Source organism: Pimephales promelas, chromosome 14 (assembly GCF_988280905.1).
Source record: "Pimephales promelas chromosome 14, fPimPro1.hap1.1, whole genome shotgun sequence".
In the NCBI taxonomy this organism is placed as follows: Eukaryota; Metazoa; Chordata; class Actinopteri; order Cypriniformes; family Leuciscidae; genus Pimephales; species Pimephales promelas.
Genome location: NC_142782.1, coordinates 5166972 through 5185746, shown reverse-complemented (window position 1 = coordinate 5185746; position 18775 = coordinate 5166972). Strand labels below are relative to the sequence as shown.

At 40.2% G+C, this 18775-nt stretch overlaps 1 protein-coding gene across 2 annotated transcripts in view; it reads left to right on the top strand.

The window, feature by feature from the left end:
- Positions 1-8896, top strand: part of ntrk2a (neurotrophic tyrosine kinase, receptor, type 2a) — a 64177-nt gene extending 55281 nt beyond the window's left edge. For both annotated transcript variants that reach the window (XM_089119304.1, XM_039674878.2), the window contains 2 exons: positions 1315-1473; positions 4781-8896. In XM_089119304.1, the coding sequence (XP_088975430.1) occupies positions 1315-1473; positions 4781-4966 (345 nt within the window). In that variant the 3' untranslated portion in view covers positions 4967-8896. The remainder of the gene's footprint in view (positions 1-1314; positions 1474-4780) is intronic.
- Positions 8897-18775: the final 9879 nt, after the last annotated feature.

Here is an 18775-nt window from a genome sequence, read left to right as displayed (position 1 = left end):
CATATTGTGCACCATTCATCACTACACATTATACCAAAGATAAAAACATGTATTTTTAGTCCTTCATTCAAATGTTAAATCTTGCTCGGTCTCTCTACACATAAACGTTTTGGCAGATGTCACCAATCCTTCTATTATGTTGTCGATTATGAGACCTTTTTCCTCGTTGAAAATCCAGAATTCCCTATTTATGAAAGAAAAATGGTGTGTGAACAGCTTTCTTGTCATTTTAATAGTGTAATCTAATCTTAATAGTCATTCAGTTCTATTATTGTTATTAACGTAACCTAAACAAACACCTTCTTTTTAGGAAAAAAATTGGTCACCATATTGAACAAAAAATCTAATAAAGGTAAAAAATATGTATATATTAATAAGAAAATTGAAATGCAGTATAAAAAATAAAAAAGTACCCTGCTGAAAACAACAGCTTTCGATCCTTTGTACATACTCATTCACTGAGGCACTTTAACAGGATGTTATGACCTGCAACAATAACCAGCTTTGCCAGTAATTGGCCACCTAAAACCAATTCAAAGTACCTTGGATTTTAAACTGGTGCAAACTGGTCTAAGCTTTTTAGCAGGATGTTGTTGTGTGTATGTGTGTGTGTTTGATTGCAGGGGAAAGGTTTCTAATGGTGCTTGTGCAGTAGACCTCTTTTTAAGTGACCCTTCCAGTCTGTAGCTCCACTATGGGACCAGTGAAAAAGCCTAAAAGCTTTTGACCTTAATATTTGATGAGTCCAGTATGTTAAACCAATTAATCGGAGACTAATCCACATACTGGACCACAATCTCATAATTAATATTTCAGAGGCAGCGCATTATGGAGAAAGCTAATAAATGAAATGATTGGTTTTGGGGTTGAGCTCCAGGCCAGACCAACTCCCCAAGCTTAGAGCATCCAAATCCTGAGAGGCGCAACTTACGGCACCATCTGAGGTCCTGAACTAGAAATACTGTCAGCATTTGCCTGAGAGCTTTTTGGATTGAACAATGCTCCAGTGTCAACAAACTAGTCTACTCTTGCTCTAAAAGTCTGTATGGATCTTATCCATTAACGCACGCATTAGCAATTTGCAGGGAGTTTTGTTAGAGTAGCTTGAATTGATATATCTTTTGTTTTTATTGATTTGAGCACACCTGGTCATCTTAATGTCAAACCACAGTCCAACATATATTCTGGACATACGTTTCAGTGCCATACCACTTTTACTGATTCGACAGATTCAAACTCACGTCACCTACATCAGAACTCTGACTCAATATGTCGGATGACTCAGTGTGTGTACTTACTGTTTCACATGTCTAGGTTGGAGGTCACACCATGCTGCCAATTCGCTGGATGCCACCAGAAAGCATCATGTACAGGAAATTCACCACGGAGAGTGATGTCTGGAGTCTGGGAGTGGTGCTGTGGGAGATCTTTACCTATGGGAAACAGCCCTGGTACCAACTGTCAAATAATGAGGTATTGATCATAGACCGTAAAAAATATGGACAAAGCGTCTGTGACGTCACCCATAGACTCTCTGAAGAACGGGTTTGAAGCTGTTTATGGGGGGTATGGGCGGCGCCATACTGGAAAATCTTGGAAAATACAAAAGTTTCAGAAAGGATACAGAGGTGGTATGATGCGTTGTGTCAGATCATGGCCGAGACGTCAAATTCACTCGGCGCAGCCCGTTATCAGCTGTCAATCAAAGTTAACCGCCCTTATTTGTCATACGTTTTATATCTAAATATGATCTAAACTAACGAGTTAGAAAAAAAATCACCCCCCTCACAGTTGTCAGGCACGCGGAACATATTGAAGATTACAATAAAAGGCCATGGGACCAAACTGTAAACATATGAATTTATGCTGTGAAAACGGACATTATTACATGACGTCTATGGATATTTGCTCCCTTTTGGGACCGGCCTCTAGCGGATTTGAGATGTATTGCAGTTTATCGCACTTCCGGGTAGGCTTCATCTTTCAGATTAGAATGTTGCCGCTTGGTATTGATGCTTAACATACACACCCATGTGATCTCCATGCAGTGAAATGCCTTTTTGGGGGGGTAGACCCCCTCTCCAGCACTTGTTTATTAAAAATAATTGATCCAACTAATCTGCTATTTAATCAGTGTAGTATTACTGCTCTGCACATGTTTTGTACAGTTCTTTAGGCTGTTCTAATGAGTAACCAGTACCACCCAGAACACAATAGCAATCACCTTGAACACATTAGCATCCAAACAGAAGACCACCAAGAATACCCATAGAAGCCACCTAGAACACATTAGTCCCCAACCTGATGAAGCTAGAGCAAGGGGTATCCGACCCCACTCCTGGAGAAAGCCTTAGAGATCACCCAGAACACCCTAGCAGCCTCCTTGAACACATTATCAAATGCAATGAACATTGCAGTAAGCATCTAGAACACATTAACAACCAACTAGAAGACTTTGATTTCCCTACCCTGTACCCATTTTTGAACTCCTCCCAATGGCTTGTTTTCTAAGTCAAGGGTTTTCAAACCATTCCCGAAGGATCCCCAAAACTGCATGTCTCCCTCATCGGTCACACCCTCTTCGGGTCTTGCAGTCTCTTCTAATGAGCTGATGAGAGGAATCTGGTGTGTTAGAAGACAGAGACATACAAAACGTCCAGTGCTTGGGATCCTAAGTCTAAGTGGTGTTCAGAATAGCATAGGTAGACCTGACCTGCTTCTTCTTATTGCTTGACTATCCGGGGCCCAGGTCAGACTTGCTTAACCGACCATCAGCTGGATGCCTTGGTTTCCAATGTAGCTCATATAAATTACAATATTATCATATAAATGTGCCTCCTGGAACAGGCTTGGAAAGCTGTGCCCCAGAACATAGTGGCGTCACTATCCTGCAGAGTTTGACTCCAACCTCAATTAAACACACCTTAACCAAATAATCAAGGTCTTCGGGATTGACTGACACTTCCAGGCAGATATGCGTCGGGACAAGTTGGAGCTTAACTCTTTATGACATTGGAACAAATTGGACATCTACTTAGAAAAAATTAGCACCTAAAGGGGGTCGCACACCGGATGAGAAGCGCAGTGCCGTGCCGCGTCGCGTCAAGGACAACTTCAGGTATCGCACACCGGACGCGCACTTTCTCATCAGTGTATGGCCAGCAATATTGTTATGTTTAATGACATGAAATGAAGATAATGTCTGTTAAATGTTATTATTCTACTGTACTGCTGAGTCTGCTGTCCTAAAACTTTACCTCAGGCTCAGAGCGTCCGTTAACTGAATGAGTTGAAAATCTCACCTGAAAAATCCAATAACATCAGCAATTGTCATTCAAGCAGCTGATTTCTGTAAATGAATGCAAAACTAAATGTATATTGCAGCATAGGGCAAAGTCAGGATCCATCAGCAACCATTTGAGACAAAAATAATAAAAATTTTATATAAAACTATGCAAATGGCGCAGCAGGATTTTGGACACGGTCCTGAGCCGTTGCTGGGCGCCGCGGACAGACGCCGAATGGTGTGTGTACTCTCATAGAGAATACTATGTCGCGACGCTTCTCATCCGGTGTGCGACCCACTTAACCCGAAGACATGACATGAGTAAAGCCTGCGTCCCTTCAAACCTCAGACTTGAAGTATTCAAACACATAAGGCTACACTATATAAACTTCAAAATGCTATATATTCAAACTCTATGGCTACGTTCACACTGCAGAGCTTAATGCTCAATTCCGATTTTTTGAAAAATTCAATTTTTTTGCAAGGCCGTTCACATTTCCAATTAAATGCGACCTTTTGTGATCTCCTGTGTGAACGTGAAATGACCCAGAAGTGACCCGCATGCGCAGAAGAGTAATCGACGGTCAGCGACGTCACTTGTTGTTTGCGGAATAGTTCTTTTTTTCCATATGTGGCGAGCTTTTGTTTTATTATTATTATTGGCACAGCCCATATACAAACACCGACAATAATTATTTTATCGACGGGCAAAGTTTGCACGTAAATGTAAGATTTTTCCGATCCTCACCGACCTCGTCATAAAACCCGTTTAATTGATAGTGCGTGTCCTCGGCGCTCCTTGCTTTGTCACCGGCGGCCGCGGTGCGACACTGGTGGCTGGTGTTGCCAGATTGGGTGTTTTTTCGCTACATTTTAAGGCAGGTTTACATGTGTTTTAGCCAGGTTTTCGCCTGGAAGGCTCTATAGAAATCTGGCACCCTACTGTACGAAGTTAAACTGACAGAGAGCGCACTTTCACAGACACCAGAATGAACGTGTTCACAGTAATGTTCATCAGGCAGTAATACAGTATATGAACGCATTCATGCACTATCGTTCATTGAACGTGTTCAGGCACAACACTGGGGAAGAGAGTCGTCTGCAGCGGCCCATAACAGTGCAGAAACGCGTTGGAGTTAGCGTGTATTGGCTAGCTACAGGTGCGTGCAATGACGTGCGGCTCGGATATATGTGACCTGGCCGTTCAGATTGAAGTCGCATTTCAAAAGATCGGATACATATCGGATTTGGACCACATACCCAAGTGGCCTGGGTCGCATTCGAAAAGATCGGATCTGTGTCGTTCAGACTGTCATGAAAAAATCAGATACAGGTCGCATAGGGGCAAAAAATCGGAATTAGGTCGTTTCAGCCTGCAGTGTGAACGTAGCCTATCACTCCTTGGATGGTGTTTTATCTTAATAAACAATCCTTTATAGCAGTTTTACGCACACATTTCTGGACATTTACCTTTCACTCCTTGCTCTTTTTTAGGTGATCGAGTGTATCACCCAAGGTCGTGTACTCCAGCGACCCCGGACCTGTCCAAAGGAGGTGTATGACTTGATGCTGGGATGTTGGCAGAGAGAACCCCACACCCGACTCAACATTAAAGAGATCAATAACCTGCTCCTCAACCTGGCCAAGGCATCACCGGTGTATCTGGACATCCTGGGATAAGAGAGCATATGCCCCATTTGGGACTGCGAGTGGATCCCGGAAATCCCACCCAAAATCTCTTTCTTCTACAGCTTTAACACGTCCTCCCTTGATCTCCTCCTCATCGACTGCTCCTCTTCTCAATGTAAACGTCTAGATACATTGGCAACCGGATTGTGTCCAATGACTTTGAATTATGTATTTCTGAACAAAAATGGACTGAATGGAAAGAGCCGTACTCAAGTGACTATGGTTTTACTTACAGTGATCAAGATCCCCAATGGCTGACCATCCTCAACTTCTTCAGTGCAAAAATGGATTCGGGACTTGAGGAAGGGTGTCCATCTTAACAAAGAGGAAATATCAGCTCTGAACAATGACCAAACTCAAATTAGAGGAGGACCGAACAACTTTTCTGCCTACTGGACATACTTCCGATACAAAGCACAGAACGTGAAACTAGCATGGTGATTAACGGTGACAAACTGCAACTATATCTATACGTATACATGTGTTTATAAAACTGGATGTTACCGACGTAGTTTCACAGTTGAGCGACTCTAATTAAATGCTTCTGGACGCTGACAAAAAGCAAATCTGAAATGCAAAGTAGTCCATTAAAACGTGTCGAGAACACGGGTGTTATTTATAGTGGGACATGTCCTCACTACTTTTGCCATTGCTGATTTTGTCCCACTACTTTATGAAACAGTTTGCGGCAGGTTTATGTCCAGTGCAGTGAAGCAGGGGGTTATATTTTTTTAGTATGAGTAGCGATCTATTGGTGGAATTAGCCATGATGTATGATTTTTGAATCACTGTCATTCATCACGTTTCAGTTTTAACCTGGAGAAAAGCTCTACTACTCACCCGCTTCATATTTATAAGATCACGTTCAATTATTTGTGCATAACCTTATTAATATTCATAAGCTGAGCCTTGTCCATTTCGTGATGTCACAACCAGCGTGTCTGTTTTCCGCCACTCGACCAAATCAACGGCCATAGTCTTCAGGTGGAGTCATTTGAGACGAGGCCATGCCTCAATACCATCAGCTTGCATTTCTTACAGGAGCTTAATTATACAGAGTGGCCGATTATGATGGGGTGGGCTGAATTACGACCTTGCTTTCGCTCTTTCTCGTTCGCCATGTTTTACTACTGAGTTGAAGCACTAATGTAGTACTCAAGCTTCGGGTCGTACAACTGCTATAGTGTAATATATATTTCATTACAGGACAAATGTCTCCTATTAGCAGCAACTCCCTCTAGGCTCATAGACGCTATCAGTGGGGAGAAGAGGAGAGAGATGGGAGGGGACAGGATGGAGGGAATATGAGAATATAATGTTAGAGAGAGATAAACTTGAGTCACCTCACTCAAACCCGCATTTCGTCTTCCTTTTATCATACATAAATTATTATATCTATTTATCACTATAGAGATCCTATCAAAGCATCCTTTTTTTTGCGTTGATTATCGCACGGTCATTCTCCTACAAGACTTGGCACACTTTACTCAATGCCGTGAATCAGACAAAATAATATCTTCTAAAAAATTCATTCTCTGAGCATAAAATCCCAAAAGTAGTCCACGCAAGTTTGGAGTTAATTACTTTTTTAAGAGATGTAACTTTTAATTTTATATTTTATTTATTTTATATTTAAGGTGAAGCACTTTTGTGTTTGTAAATTATTTTATTTATGTAAAAAAATAAAAATGATTGATATTATATTTTTTTCATATTTGGTTGAGAGCTCAAGGGTTGTGGAATGGGATGTATTGATGAAGAAAAATATAGAAAGATTACATATTTTGGGGTGAACGTTAAGAAAACTACATTAAAAGTTACATTGACTGCAAAAGCAATGACATTTTGGATTGTGAGTATTTTTCATGAACATTAAGAAAATGCTCTCAAATTCTAGTTAGCACAATGTATTTTTTACGTTGAATTTATGTAAAGTAATTTCATTTTTTACTGAAGAACAATGTTTTTAATGTTTTAAATTTTTTTTCTTTACAGTACAACAAACTACCATGAAGTATAAATATTGAAAGGTCGTTACTTTTTTGGCTATGTTTTTTTTTCTTCTTGTGTTATACACTGACCTAAAGGATTATTAGGAACACCATACTAATACTGTGTTTGACCCCCTTTCACGTTCAGAACTACCTTAATTCTACGTGGCATTGATTCAACAATGTGCTGAAAGCATTTTTTAGAAATGTTGGCCCATATTGATAGGATAGCATCTTGCAGTTGATGGAGATTTGTGGGATTCACATCCAGGGCACGAAGCTCCCGTTCCACCACATCCCAAAGATGCTCTATTGGGTTGAGATCTGGTGACTGTGGCGGCCATTTTAGTACAGTCAACCCATTGTCATGTTCAAGAAACCAATTTGAAATGATTCGAGCTTTGTGACATGGTGCATTATCCTGCTGGAAGTAGCCATCAGAGGATGGGGACATGGTGGCCATAAAGGGATGGACATGGTCAGAAACAATGCTCAGGTAGGCCGTGGCATTTAAACGATGCCCAATTGGCACTAAGGGGCCTAAAGTGTGCCAAGAAAACATCCCCCACACCATTACACCACCACCACCAGCCTGCACAGTGGGAACAAGGCATGATAGATCCATGTTCTCATTCTGTTTACGCCAAATTCTGACTCTACCATCTGAATGTCTCAACAGAAATCAAGACTCATCAGACCAGGCAACATTTTTCCAGTCTTCAACTGTCCAATTTTGGTGAGCTCTTGCAAATTTTAGCCTCTTTTTCCTATTTGTAGTGGAGATGAGTGGTACCCGGTGGGGTCTTCTGCTGTTGTAGCCCATCCGCCTCAAGGTCGTGCGTGTTGTGGCTTCACAAATGCTTTGCTGCATACCTCGGTTGTAACGAGTGGTTATTTCAGTCAAAGTTGCTCTTCTGTCAGCTTGAATCAGTCGGCCCATTCTCCTCTGACCTCTAGCATCAACAAGGCATTTTCGCCCACAGGACTGCCGCATACTGGATGTTTTTCCCTTTTCACACCATTCTTTGTAAACCCTAGAAATGGTTGTGTGTGAAAATCCCAGTAACTGAGCAGATTGTGAAATACTCAGACCGACCCGTCTGGCACCAACAACCAAAATTGCTTAAATCGCCTTTCTTTCCCATTCTGACATTCAGTTTAGAGTTCAGGAGATTGTCTTGGCTAGGACCACACCCCTAAATGCATTGAAGCAACTGCCATGTGATTGCATTAATATGATAATTTTATTTTTTATTTTATTTTATTGATATTGATATTTTTTATTTTATTGATAATTGCATTAATGAGAAACTGAACAGGTGTTCCTAATAATCCTTTAGGTGATTGTATTTGAATAGAAATGTAGAGAAATCTGCTTAATTGTCAAGAAAATAATGCAACTTGTTATTTTCATGAGGTTGTTCAAAGATATCAATATGGATGGGGAGTTTAAGTGGTTTAGATTAGTCTGCGACAGAACAATGAACTGTGACTGCATATCTTCTACATGTACAGAACTTCTTCTGATGTTTCAGAATGTCTATAAGCTAAACTATCCACAATAAAACCACATGAAAAGCGTTAAAGTCAACATGACAGCAACATTTATACCACACTTTCCTAATCTGAAACATCTTTCCTTTTCAGCAGTCACCGATTTACGGAAGTAAAATGATTTTCAAAGGCTTTGAATCCAACATTCTTGAGACACTTCCCACCTAGTATACTTTTCTTGATGCGTTTAAATGATGCCTACTTACACCTGGAAAGAAGATTTCTGCAAAGTATCAAGTAGTGTGATACAGTTAAACACTCAGCTACAAAAGTACAATCAAACGTCCTTGTCTGTATGATTTCTCTGAGGTACATGGACAAGTCAAGTTGTCCGCCGCCATTGTATTTAATAAAAGTGTAATGTCTTCCCTCGTCACGTGTGCGTGTGGAGTGTGTTATTGTGACAGTGAGTTATGCGTAGGTCCATGTTTATAGGTGGGTCAATAGAGGTTCATACAGAGTGCTTTGACAACACGGGCCGAACGTATTGACCCACAGGCACTAAAATGCTTTATTGACGGACAGCCATGTTTTTTATGTCTTATTGGCCGTCAGCCTGAAATTTTACCTCATACAGAAACATGATGGAGACCAGAGCAAGTTAAAAACAATTTATGATGACATGACACAATCCATAAAGTTTATGTAGCATTAGCGTTGACAGTAGATCTGAAGCTTCGAGAGTAGAGTAAAACAAGAGTTTGTTCCAATTCCCATTTCCCTGACATGGAGAGAGGGGGGAAAGAAAGGGAAGACTGATCAATCAGTGGATCGATGGCTTGTTTTGACATTGTACATTAAGACCTAACTAATTGCTAGAGGGCTAAATGCTTTTAAAAAACACATCCATGATGCTCAGTGCAATTGGGATTTTTCACAGCATGCAGCAGAAATCTCGAAGGGCTGAGTGAGTGTGCAAACAACTGAACAAACAAAGATACACTCTTCTGATGTCATCATTGCAAACGCATTTTATATACATCCTACGTTTTATACTTATAATTATTACAGTTTTAAACTAGTACGACTGCGCTGCATTGAAACCTCAAAAAGTGTGGCTTGTTGAGGAGAGGTGTGCTGCACTTTTACACCGCATTTACACTGCAGGTCTTCATGACTTGATGACAATAGTGATATATTTCTGTCATAATTTCTCCTAGTTAAACCGAACTTTTATTTTGACGGGTTATAGTGAAGACCTGTTTAAAAGTGTATTTGACAATGTTTTTTTCTCAAATAAAATGCTGAAAATGGTGTTCTCTCAGAGCAGCTCTGCAACTGTTCATGTATTCATGTCCTCAAATTGTTTGTGAGACGCTGAAAACACCATGAACGTCACGCGTACTTGATTAAGATGACTGATGACTCGATGACTGAAGTCCTTGACTATATTCATATTTGTTTTGTCTTTTGACAACTTCTTTCAAAAGTGTCCCATATCGGATATCTGCATTTCCATGCTCTTGCAAAACAACCCAAGGTAGACGTACTATCTAGGAAAAACGAATGCCAAAAATGAAGTAAAAACAGCAAGAGTTGCAATGACAGCCCATTCTCACCCCCAAGTGTCACTTAACTGACGCCATGGGAAGCATTTGGACATGCTTCAATATCTGACGCTTTAGGCGCCCTTTAGCGTCAAATAGATGACGCCCTAGGATCGCGTGTACCCTACCCCCACCCCACACCTAAACCTAACCGCGTCCTCTAACAGACGCTTTCCTTTAGCGTCAGTTAGATGACGCCGTAGGATCGCGTCATGTAAGTGACGCTAAAGGGCGCCTAAAACGTCAAATATTGAAGCATGGTCAAAGGTGACGCCTTGGGGTGAGAATGCGTTGGCAATGAACGCAGATGAAATGATAGTACAAGCTTTTGCTTTCCGCACCATCTTTAAAGGTGAGCAAATTATTTGTTTTCAGCCTTCATTGCGCCATTGACAAGTGTCATGTGATCGCGGTTGGTGTCCACTTGAGTTGACGTCATTTTTCCAACGTCGCTTTTTCAACGTATCCGATTCATGTCAGATTTATTTCCACATATGAATGAGGCCTGAAACAGATCTGAGAATACTGTATCCTGATCCGAGATCAGTGAATAACCGTGTGCTCTTTTTCGGCTTAAACGTTCGTAGATCATATCTGATCTGTGCCACATGGTAGGAATAAAAATGAAAGGACATTACTGTAAGTCCCTTGGGCCATGTAATGTAAATGTGGCCTAAGTGATCAGACTAATATTTTGGCCTACAATACATTGACTAATACATTTACTATGATGAATCCAAGGCAAGAGACCACAACTGGGATAAACCATTTATTACAGCACAGTTCACCAAAAAAATGTCATCATATTTCTTTCTTCCTTGGAAAAAAAATTATAAAAATTCTGAAAATGTTTGTTTTTTATTGAGTGGGTTTAGTATTGTTTCAAACCCCATTGTATGGAAGCTGCAGAAACATTCTTTAAAAAATGTACCTTTTTGAATGAACAAACCAGTTGTACAGATCTTTTAACAGAATAGGCCTACCCATGTTTGGTAAGATGGAAAAAAAAAGATGGTTTCATCAAAATTGTAAGAGAGATGTTTTTTATTATATTTTTCTATGACAGGGCCCCTCCTCTTCATCCTGAATTGATTTTTCCCACCTTACTTCCTCAGAGATATTAACTTTTAAATGCCACTCCAATACATTAAGTGGACGACTGAGAGGTTTTGTGGTCTGTTAAATACTAAACACAGATTCATCCTGATGTCAGGGCATTTTTTCTGGGAAAGCATGGAAGATCATTTGGGATATAAGCAAGTGCTATTCATCAGCTTGACCACATTAGTAGCTGTTTAGTGTCCGTGTGTAGAGAGAAAACAGCAGGCTTCGGGTGCTGTTGGTCAGTGTGATAAATCTGTATTCTGGTATAATGCGGTTTTTAACTATCAACGCCTAAATTTCTTGTTAGATAGACCACCTTGAGCTATAATCATAAGGGGGTGTACAGTAATTGATTTACGATTTAAAGGGGTGATGAACTGAGAAATCAAATTTTCCTTGAGCTTTTGACATCTAAGAGGTCATCATATTATAAGAATATCCTGTAAGTTTCAGAACTGAAAACGCCCTTGTTAGTCCAATATAAGCTTTTATTGACACCAGCCTCAGCAAACGACTCATTTTTCAAAGCTGGGAGAAATATGACGACAAAGAGGATAAAACACCAGAAGAAGATCAACGCCTATTTCAACATGGCCGGTTTAGCCCCCCCCCCACCGATTCGCGCATTACACGCGTAGCTAAATAACATAGGCCTACCTCGTGATGACAAACCGGATGGAGCTACCGAGCATTATTGTGCTGTGCCTGGTTGTGGAAGAAGACACTGCATGCTTCCTCTGGGTTCCAATAGGACTGCATGGATAAACTTTATTTTTAATGACGTTCCAGCTGATGAGGGTAAAACATTGTCCGTCTGTTCGCTTCATTTCACTGAGGATTGTTTTGTAAACAAGACTGGATTTGCAGACCGATTAAGAGTAAATAACGGTGCTGTGCCGTCTATATTGGATCTGACAGGAATTGTGCAACACACGGACTCTGGGTCGAACATGTAGGCTATGGTCGAATCATTCCGGTTGCCATTTTACAACATTGGGAGTTTTCTCTACGTACATCAACGGGTGAGTTCAAACAGTTCAATGAGATATTATTTGCATGCCCACGACACCGCACTGCGGGACCACAGTGAAACGAAAACTGAAAATCAAACCGCAAACTATCTTTACTCTGGTCAAACACCGTATTATAAGCAAAACTGTTAACCACTCACAGCATTGGGCGTCTACTTCCAAGTCTTCAGTGCGAAATGCCTATAAAAACCGTGCTTTTCTGAGCTGGTCTCAAAGCTAGGGTATAAAATAGCTTATTAGTTATTCATTTTGATGTTTTTGAATGCAAAAACCAAGCGAACGTCATAAGTTCACCTCAGAAAAAAATAAAATAAAATTTAAAAAGCCAGTTCATGACCCCTTTAAGATCATATTTTTTATGGAATATTTTTTATATTGTTCATAATTTGTACGTTATGGAGTAGGCTAATTTCTCTCCATGAAGCTGGTGGTTTGTATAGACCATTTCAAAAGATGTAAACAACACTGGTCCAGAAGCACTTCCTGTTTCAGTTTGTAACTGTTTTCTTTATTTCACATGTAAAGAAAACATCTTAAAGATGTTTGTTTAACTTTTTGATTCAATTTTAAATGTTCTGTTGGTTGTATTTTATCCCAGCTTTTATGTAGTGTTAAAAAACTGAAACAGGAAGTGCTTCTGGACCAGTGTTGTTTACATCTTTTGAAATGGTAATATCTTTAACCAAGAGGTCACGTGTGTAGCAGGGACGAAGAGAGGTGAGAATCTTATGCAAGCAGTTTTTATTTAAAGGGTCAACGATAATCCAAACCTAAAGATGATTCATTTCAACCATTAGATAAGATATAAAACACGGCTGTTGTAGCCGCGCTGTTAAATATAGGTGAAAAACTACGCTGCAAAAAAAGTAAAATGCTTTCTTAAAAAGGCAAAAGAAAGTATGCGCGTTTTCTTAATATGATAATTAAAAACCAATAGACTAATGAAAATGCGGGACATTTCCTCAATATGCGACGTGCGGGACAACGAATGCTAAAAGTACAACGCAAAGCAGGACGGGTGGTCACCCTAGCCCGCTCACTTGTAACATTGTGTTTTAAAGGGCACCTATTATGGAAAATTCACTTTTACATGGTGTTTGAACATAAATGTGTGTTGGCAGTGTGTGAGCAAAACCACCCTAGAATGATAAAAATCCACCCAGTGTTTTTTTTACAATCTCAATAAATCATGCACTGTCTCAGAACGAGCTGTTCTGAGATTCAGCTCTTTGTGACGTAGAAAGTGAGCAAGGGGTTTGATTGACAGTGTGGTTGTGGCCTTGACCCCGCCCTCGGTGATCTGTACATCCTCCATTGTTTCAACGACAGCCTGTAATGTCTCTTGGAAACATAACTTATCGACTCGTGGGTTAATCCTGTTGTTGTGGCTTAAAAGTTAATCCTCAAGTGTGGATCGTCATCTACTGTTTGCGATCCACCGTCACCTCCAGTAACAGTAAGTGTATTTTATGATTTATGAGCAAATAGTCTTTTCAGTCGATGTCAGCCAATTCAATAACAAATGCGTCTAAAGTTGTTGTCGTCGTAGGATGTCTGTGTATATAATTTAAACCTTGTTTGTATAGTGTGTAACCACACGTTTATAAATATATATATTTTTAAAGATATTGTAATAAAAACCGCATATATGTTCTTGTTCTGTAAGTTAGCCATCTTCTCACATTTGCCACAGAAGCACCTGTATGACAAGTAAACATGACGCCACAGGTCCCTCGCATAAATGTAATTTCGCTTGTAAGTTACGTAGCAAACTTTATCACAGAATGTGTATGTAACGTTAGTTTAAAAAAATGCGCCAGCGTTAGTGTTTGTGTGTCTGTGTGTATGTGTGTGTGTTGCTCCACCATACTTGCAAAGAGGACGCGATTACAACGCTAAAGTACATAAATGTATCAAATAACCATACCGAGACGCAGTGTTGTAGTACTCGAGACTCGGACTCGTCTCGGACTCGGTCTCGAGACCATATTTTAATGGTCTTGGTCTTGTCATGGACTCGTGTCCATTTGGACTCGGAATTGACTCGTACTCGAACATTTTTTTTTTAGGACTCGGAATTATTCCCGAGTCCACTCGAGTTCAATTAAAAATATTTTTCATGATTATTAATGTATGTTAATAAAATATTTCTTTAAATTGATTGACACGCCCAGTGATTGGTGATTTTCTAGTGCGCAACTGCGCATGACAAATTGTAATAAAATTACTTTTAACACCACCTAATATGTGGCCTTTTTACCCTAAACTGATAGTAAATTTAGTAAAAAAAAAAAAAAAAAGGATTTCTCTAAGTAAATAAAAGTAAATTAGGTAATCAACCCTCACTGGTCTCGGTCTCGACTCGGACTCGAACGTCTCTGGTCTCGGACTCGACTCGGACTCGACTCTCTATGGACTCGGTCTTGACTCGGACTCGACTCTCTCTGGTCTCGGTGTCGACTTGGACTCGAGTGAGGTGGTCTCGACTACAACACTGCCGAGATGTACTGGTCCATTCTCATTTGTGTTTATTCTGCCGGAGTCTCTTCGTGCTATTTATTTATTCAGATTCAAACGTACGCTGAATGACAGACAAAACAGCGCGTCTCTCACTCTCCCCTTCTGCTTAGACCGACTGCCATAGGTTTCATGTTATGCCCTCATCCAAAGGCAGGGCGGGGATATGCAGCTCTAATTTGCATTAAAGTGGCATGCCTCAAAACAGCTCATTTTCAAACAGGCCCCAAAATGACATTTTCAAATGGTTATAATAAATTAACTGTGGGGTATTTTGAGCTGAAACTTCACAAATACATTCTGGGGACCACCGAGACCAATATTACATCTTGTAAAAAGGGGCATAATAGGTGCCCTTTAATGCATGTACTTTAAAAAAAAAACATCTAAATTTTCCACTGATTTTCAAATGGTTTGGTTTGTTATAAACATCAGAGATGTAGTTATGACACTGCACACTTATGAATAATAAGTGTATCAATAAAAAATCATCCAGAATTATAGCCACGTTAATAACGTTTGTAAGAAACCAAACCGCTTGTAAATCCGTCAAGATTTCAACAAGATAAGAGTATTTGTGTTCGTGCTGATCTTACATCAGGAACCACAGAGCCCGCCAGAAAGCTTGCCTGTGACAAGATGGCCGCCGGTGATGACGATAGAGACTCCGCCGTAAGACATTTAGCCTTTATTATGGATATCTGTGTACTGAAACACAGGCAGACAGAAACTAAACACAGGAGGAGAACATAGGCACAGCAAATAAAAGTCTAGGAACACATACAAGAGGGACTCATGACAGTTTGTCACAGTCTTTATAAATTAATTTCAGAGCTGATGATTGTTCAGCTCTGCATTTCCCTAAAGCATCTTAAGCCTAAATTGATGGTGGAACAACTGTCACCAATGGTCTCTAGGATCAACTTAGGCTTACGATGGAAAGATGGCGGTTGTATGCACATGCCCCGCCCCTCCCGCTGGAAAGCAAATCGTCTGCTTTTAACAGTCAAGCCGGGAAACTTGTAAGCCTATCGTCTGGTTCCACTGATGCACGCACACATTTGATGTCTGTGACAGCGGAGACGAGAACCCTTGCGCATGCATAGTAAACATATAACCTGTGGGGAAAAGGGCGTTTTAAACCTTATTTTGGGGCAAAGTCATTGTACTGCTGTTTCTATACATGCAGTTTTGACCAGTGAAAGTGCAGTTCTGACTCTCTGCCCATTCATTTAGATAGAAGCCTGGTCTGGTTAGTCCGAAATAGCTGCCTGGAGGCGTTGCCAAGATGTCGGCCGAGTGGCAGGACTAAAAGGATCACAACACAAACAGGAGACGTATTGGAGAAGCATGTGAATACCAGGTAAAAACGGCAATTGGCTCAAATCTTAATACTGGAAGGAAACAAGGCCATTTAAACAAGTAGGCCAGGGGTGTCCAATCCTGCTCCTGGAGGTCCGTCTTCCAGCTGAGTTTAACTCCAACACTAAGCTGAGAACTAAACTTTGCAGCCCATTAACCCTCTAGGAGCAGGATTGAAGTAAAGCGAAGCTCCCGTGTAAGGAACAGAAGTGCTTATTTTGTCCTGACAATACCCTGTGCTAATGGCCAACATAGAGCAGAGGTGTCCAATCCCGTTCCTGGAGGGCCAATGTCCTGCATAGTTTAGCTTCAACCTGCCTGAACACACTTCCCTGGAAGTTTCCAGTCTGTATTTAACTCCACTTTTAGACAAACACTTGGGCCCCTGGGGAACCCCGCTGCTGTTTTGAAGTGCGTTCAACTTCGTCAAGTGGACGAGGGAAGTTTATTTGGACAGACTCTCGACCTGATTTCAACCAAGGGAGTGAGTCTACTCAATATGCACACTTCAGGCAGTCCTATAGACCACAATGCAAAATGATTGTGACATCACAGCAGCTCCACACCCCACACAGCTCTAGTGTATGATATTGGAGTTATTTTGATAAATAACCGCATTAATAGAGTGCCGAAGTTATGACGTCACTTTGTAGGACAACTCGGAAGCTAGCGGCGCATGGGTTCCCTCGATCGAAAAGCTAAGCATTTTCCCCATAGACTTTTGGAAAATTGCAAAAAATAAGATCTGTATTCAACAAGTTTGCGACCCTTACACGTTTTGTTTGTCAAGATCATCTTTACAAGTTAATCCAAAATTTACACATTTTGAAGCCTACATAATTTTTTATTTTTTTATTTTTTAAACAAGCAGGTTATAACTGTGTGTTTTATATCAAAATGGGAAAATATTTAGAGGCTTTGTTCATCACGACAGACCTTATTTCTGTATAATATTTCCTTATTTCTTTCGATTTAGCAAAAACCCAATTCAAAAAACCCATAGACTTTAAAGCGAGGGAACCGGAAGTAAAATGCTAACTCACTTCCACGTTTTGGCCAACAGAGTGACGTCGTAACTCTTGTGGCTGATTGTTACAGTTTGTATTGAATTTTCGTTTGTGTTCATTACCTTTTTTATACTTTTTCAAACAGCCCAAGCATGCATAAATAGGATGGTGCGGAATGGTGCGTAAAACAAATTCTTAAGGAAAAAAAAAACATAAATAATGGGCTCTATGCACGGCGTTATTTCCGGTGAAGGATTAAGGATGCTCGATAACTTCCGCCGATCATAGAGTCCAATGCAATACAGAGAATTTATATTGAATTTTATACTCCATGGTTATACTAAAGAAACGTTAGTCACAAAAACAGATAAAACAGACACCCCTCGTTGTGTTATGCTTCTTTTTAAAATTATATTAAATAAACATAACTATATATAAAATTACATCTAAACGTATGTTTCGTTTCAAAGACGGGAGGACAGTAATTGAAGATCTGCCATAATCCCGTTTTCTCCGGTTTTCCTCCGCTTTAATCTACACAACCGGAAACGAGCATCCTTACGTCAAATGCGGAATTTATGCGTGCATATAGCCCATTAAGCTGATCATTACGATCAGCTCCATTGCAGATTTTAACAGATCAAGCATTTAGGCGTTCCATTTAAACACATTGTAAGGGTTTCGGCAGTAGTGTGCACTCGTGCAACATAAGCAGTAATAGCCTATCTTGTGAACGAGATGGAGGCAAGTTAGCGAAAATAATTGGACTAGTAATCCTAACGACCTTGATTAGTTGGTTTAGGTGTGTTTAATTAGGATCTGAGCTAAGTTCAGCGGGATAGTGTTCATCCAGGAGGACTGGACACACGTAAAGTTATTTGACAAGTCGTTAACTTGATTCAAACCGAGTTCATAATCAGGGACGAGATGTTATCCTGGCATTCATGTGTGATGCTGAGCAGTTTCATCATTAGCACTTCTTGAATTAGCTGTCATCAGCTAATTAGTGATGTTTACTATTGCTGAAATGAAACCTCTTCCAGTTCCTGCCCCATATGCCAGGTAAGTGAATGATACCTCAAGTCCTGCTGCTAACTGCTAAAGTGTGACATGATTTTTGCATAGTGGCATAAAATAGTGCTCAATAGACAGTGAATTAAGGACCCAAGGCATATCTATGAAAGAAAATGTTATCTAGTTTGATAATACTGTGATTCCATTTTGACCTTATGTTGTTTGTGCAATTTTTGTATTGAAATAATTATAAGATTATTTCTACCTTACATCTGATTTAACTAAAAGTCTGTCTGTAGCCTACATCTGTTTTTTTTTTCCTGGTGAACACCAACAGCACATAATAAATAATGGGATCTTATGTCCTGCACATTCTGTCCTGTATCTGATGTCCATGTTCAATATTGGTCTAAATGTAAAGGATGCAATGTCACCGTTTTTCTGTAGGTCTGGTTGGTACCAGGTTTCACTTCCTGTGGTTGACCTCTACCCATCTTCCCGTCTTTACCTCTATATATTTCCCACTGCATGCCTTATTTTCAAAAGACACACACACACACACACACACACACACACATCAAGTATAAGCTACACCCCCACCCCCGACCAGCATCTTCACAAATTAATAATTCAGAACACAGATAATCAGTCAATAACGTTCTTTTATATACAA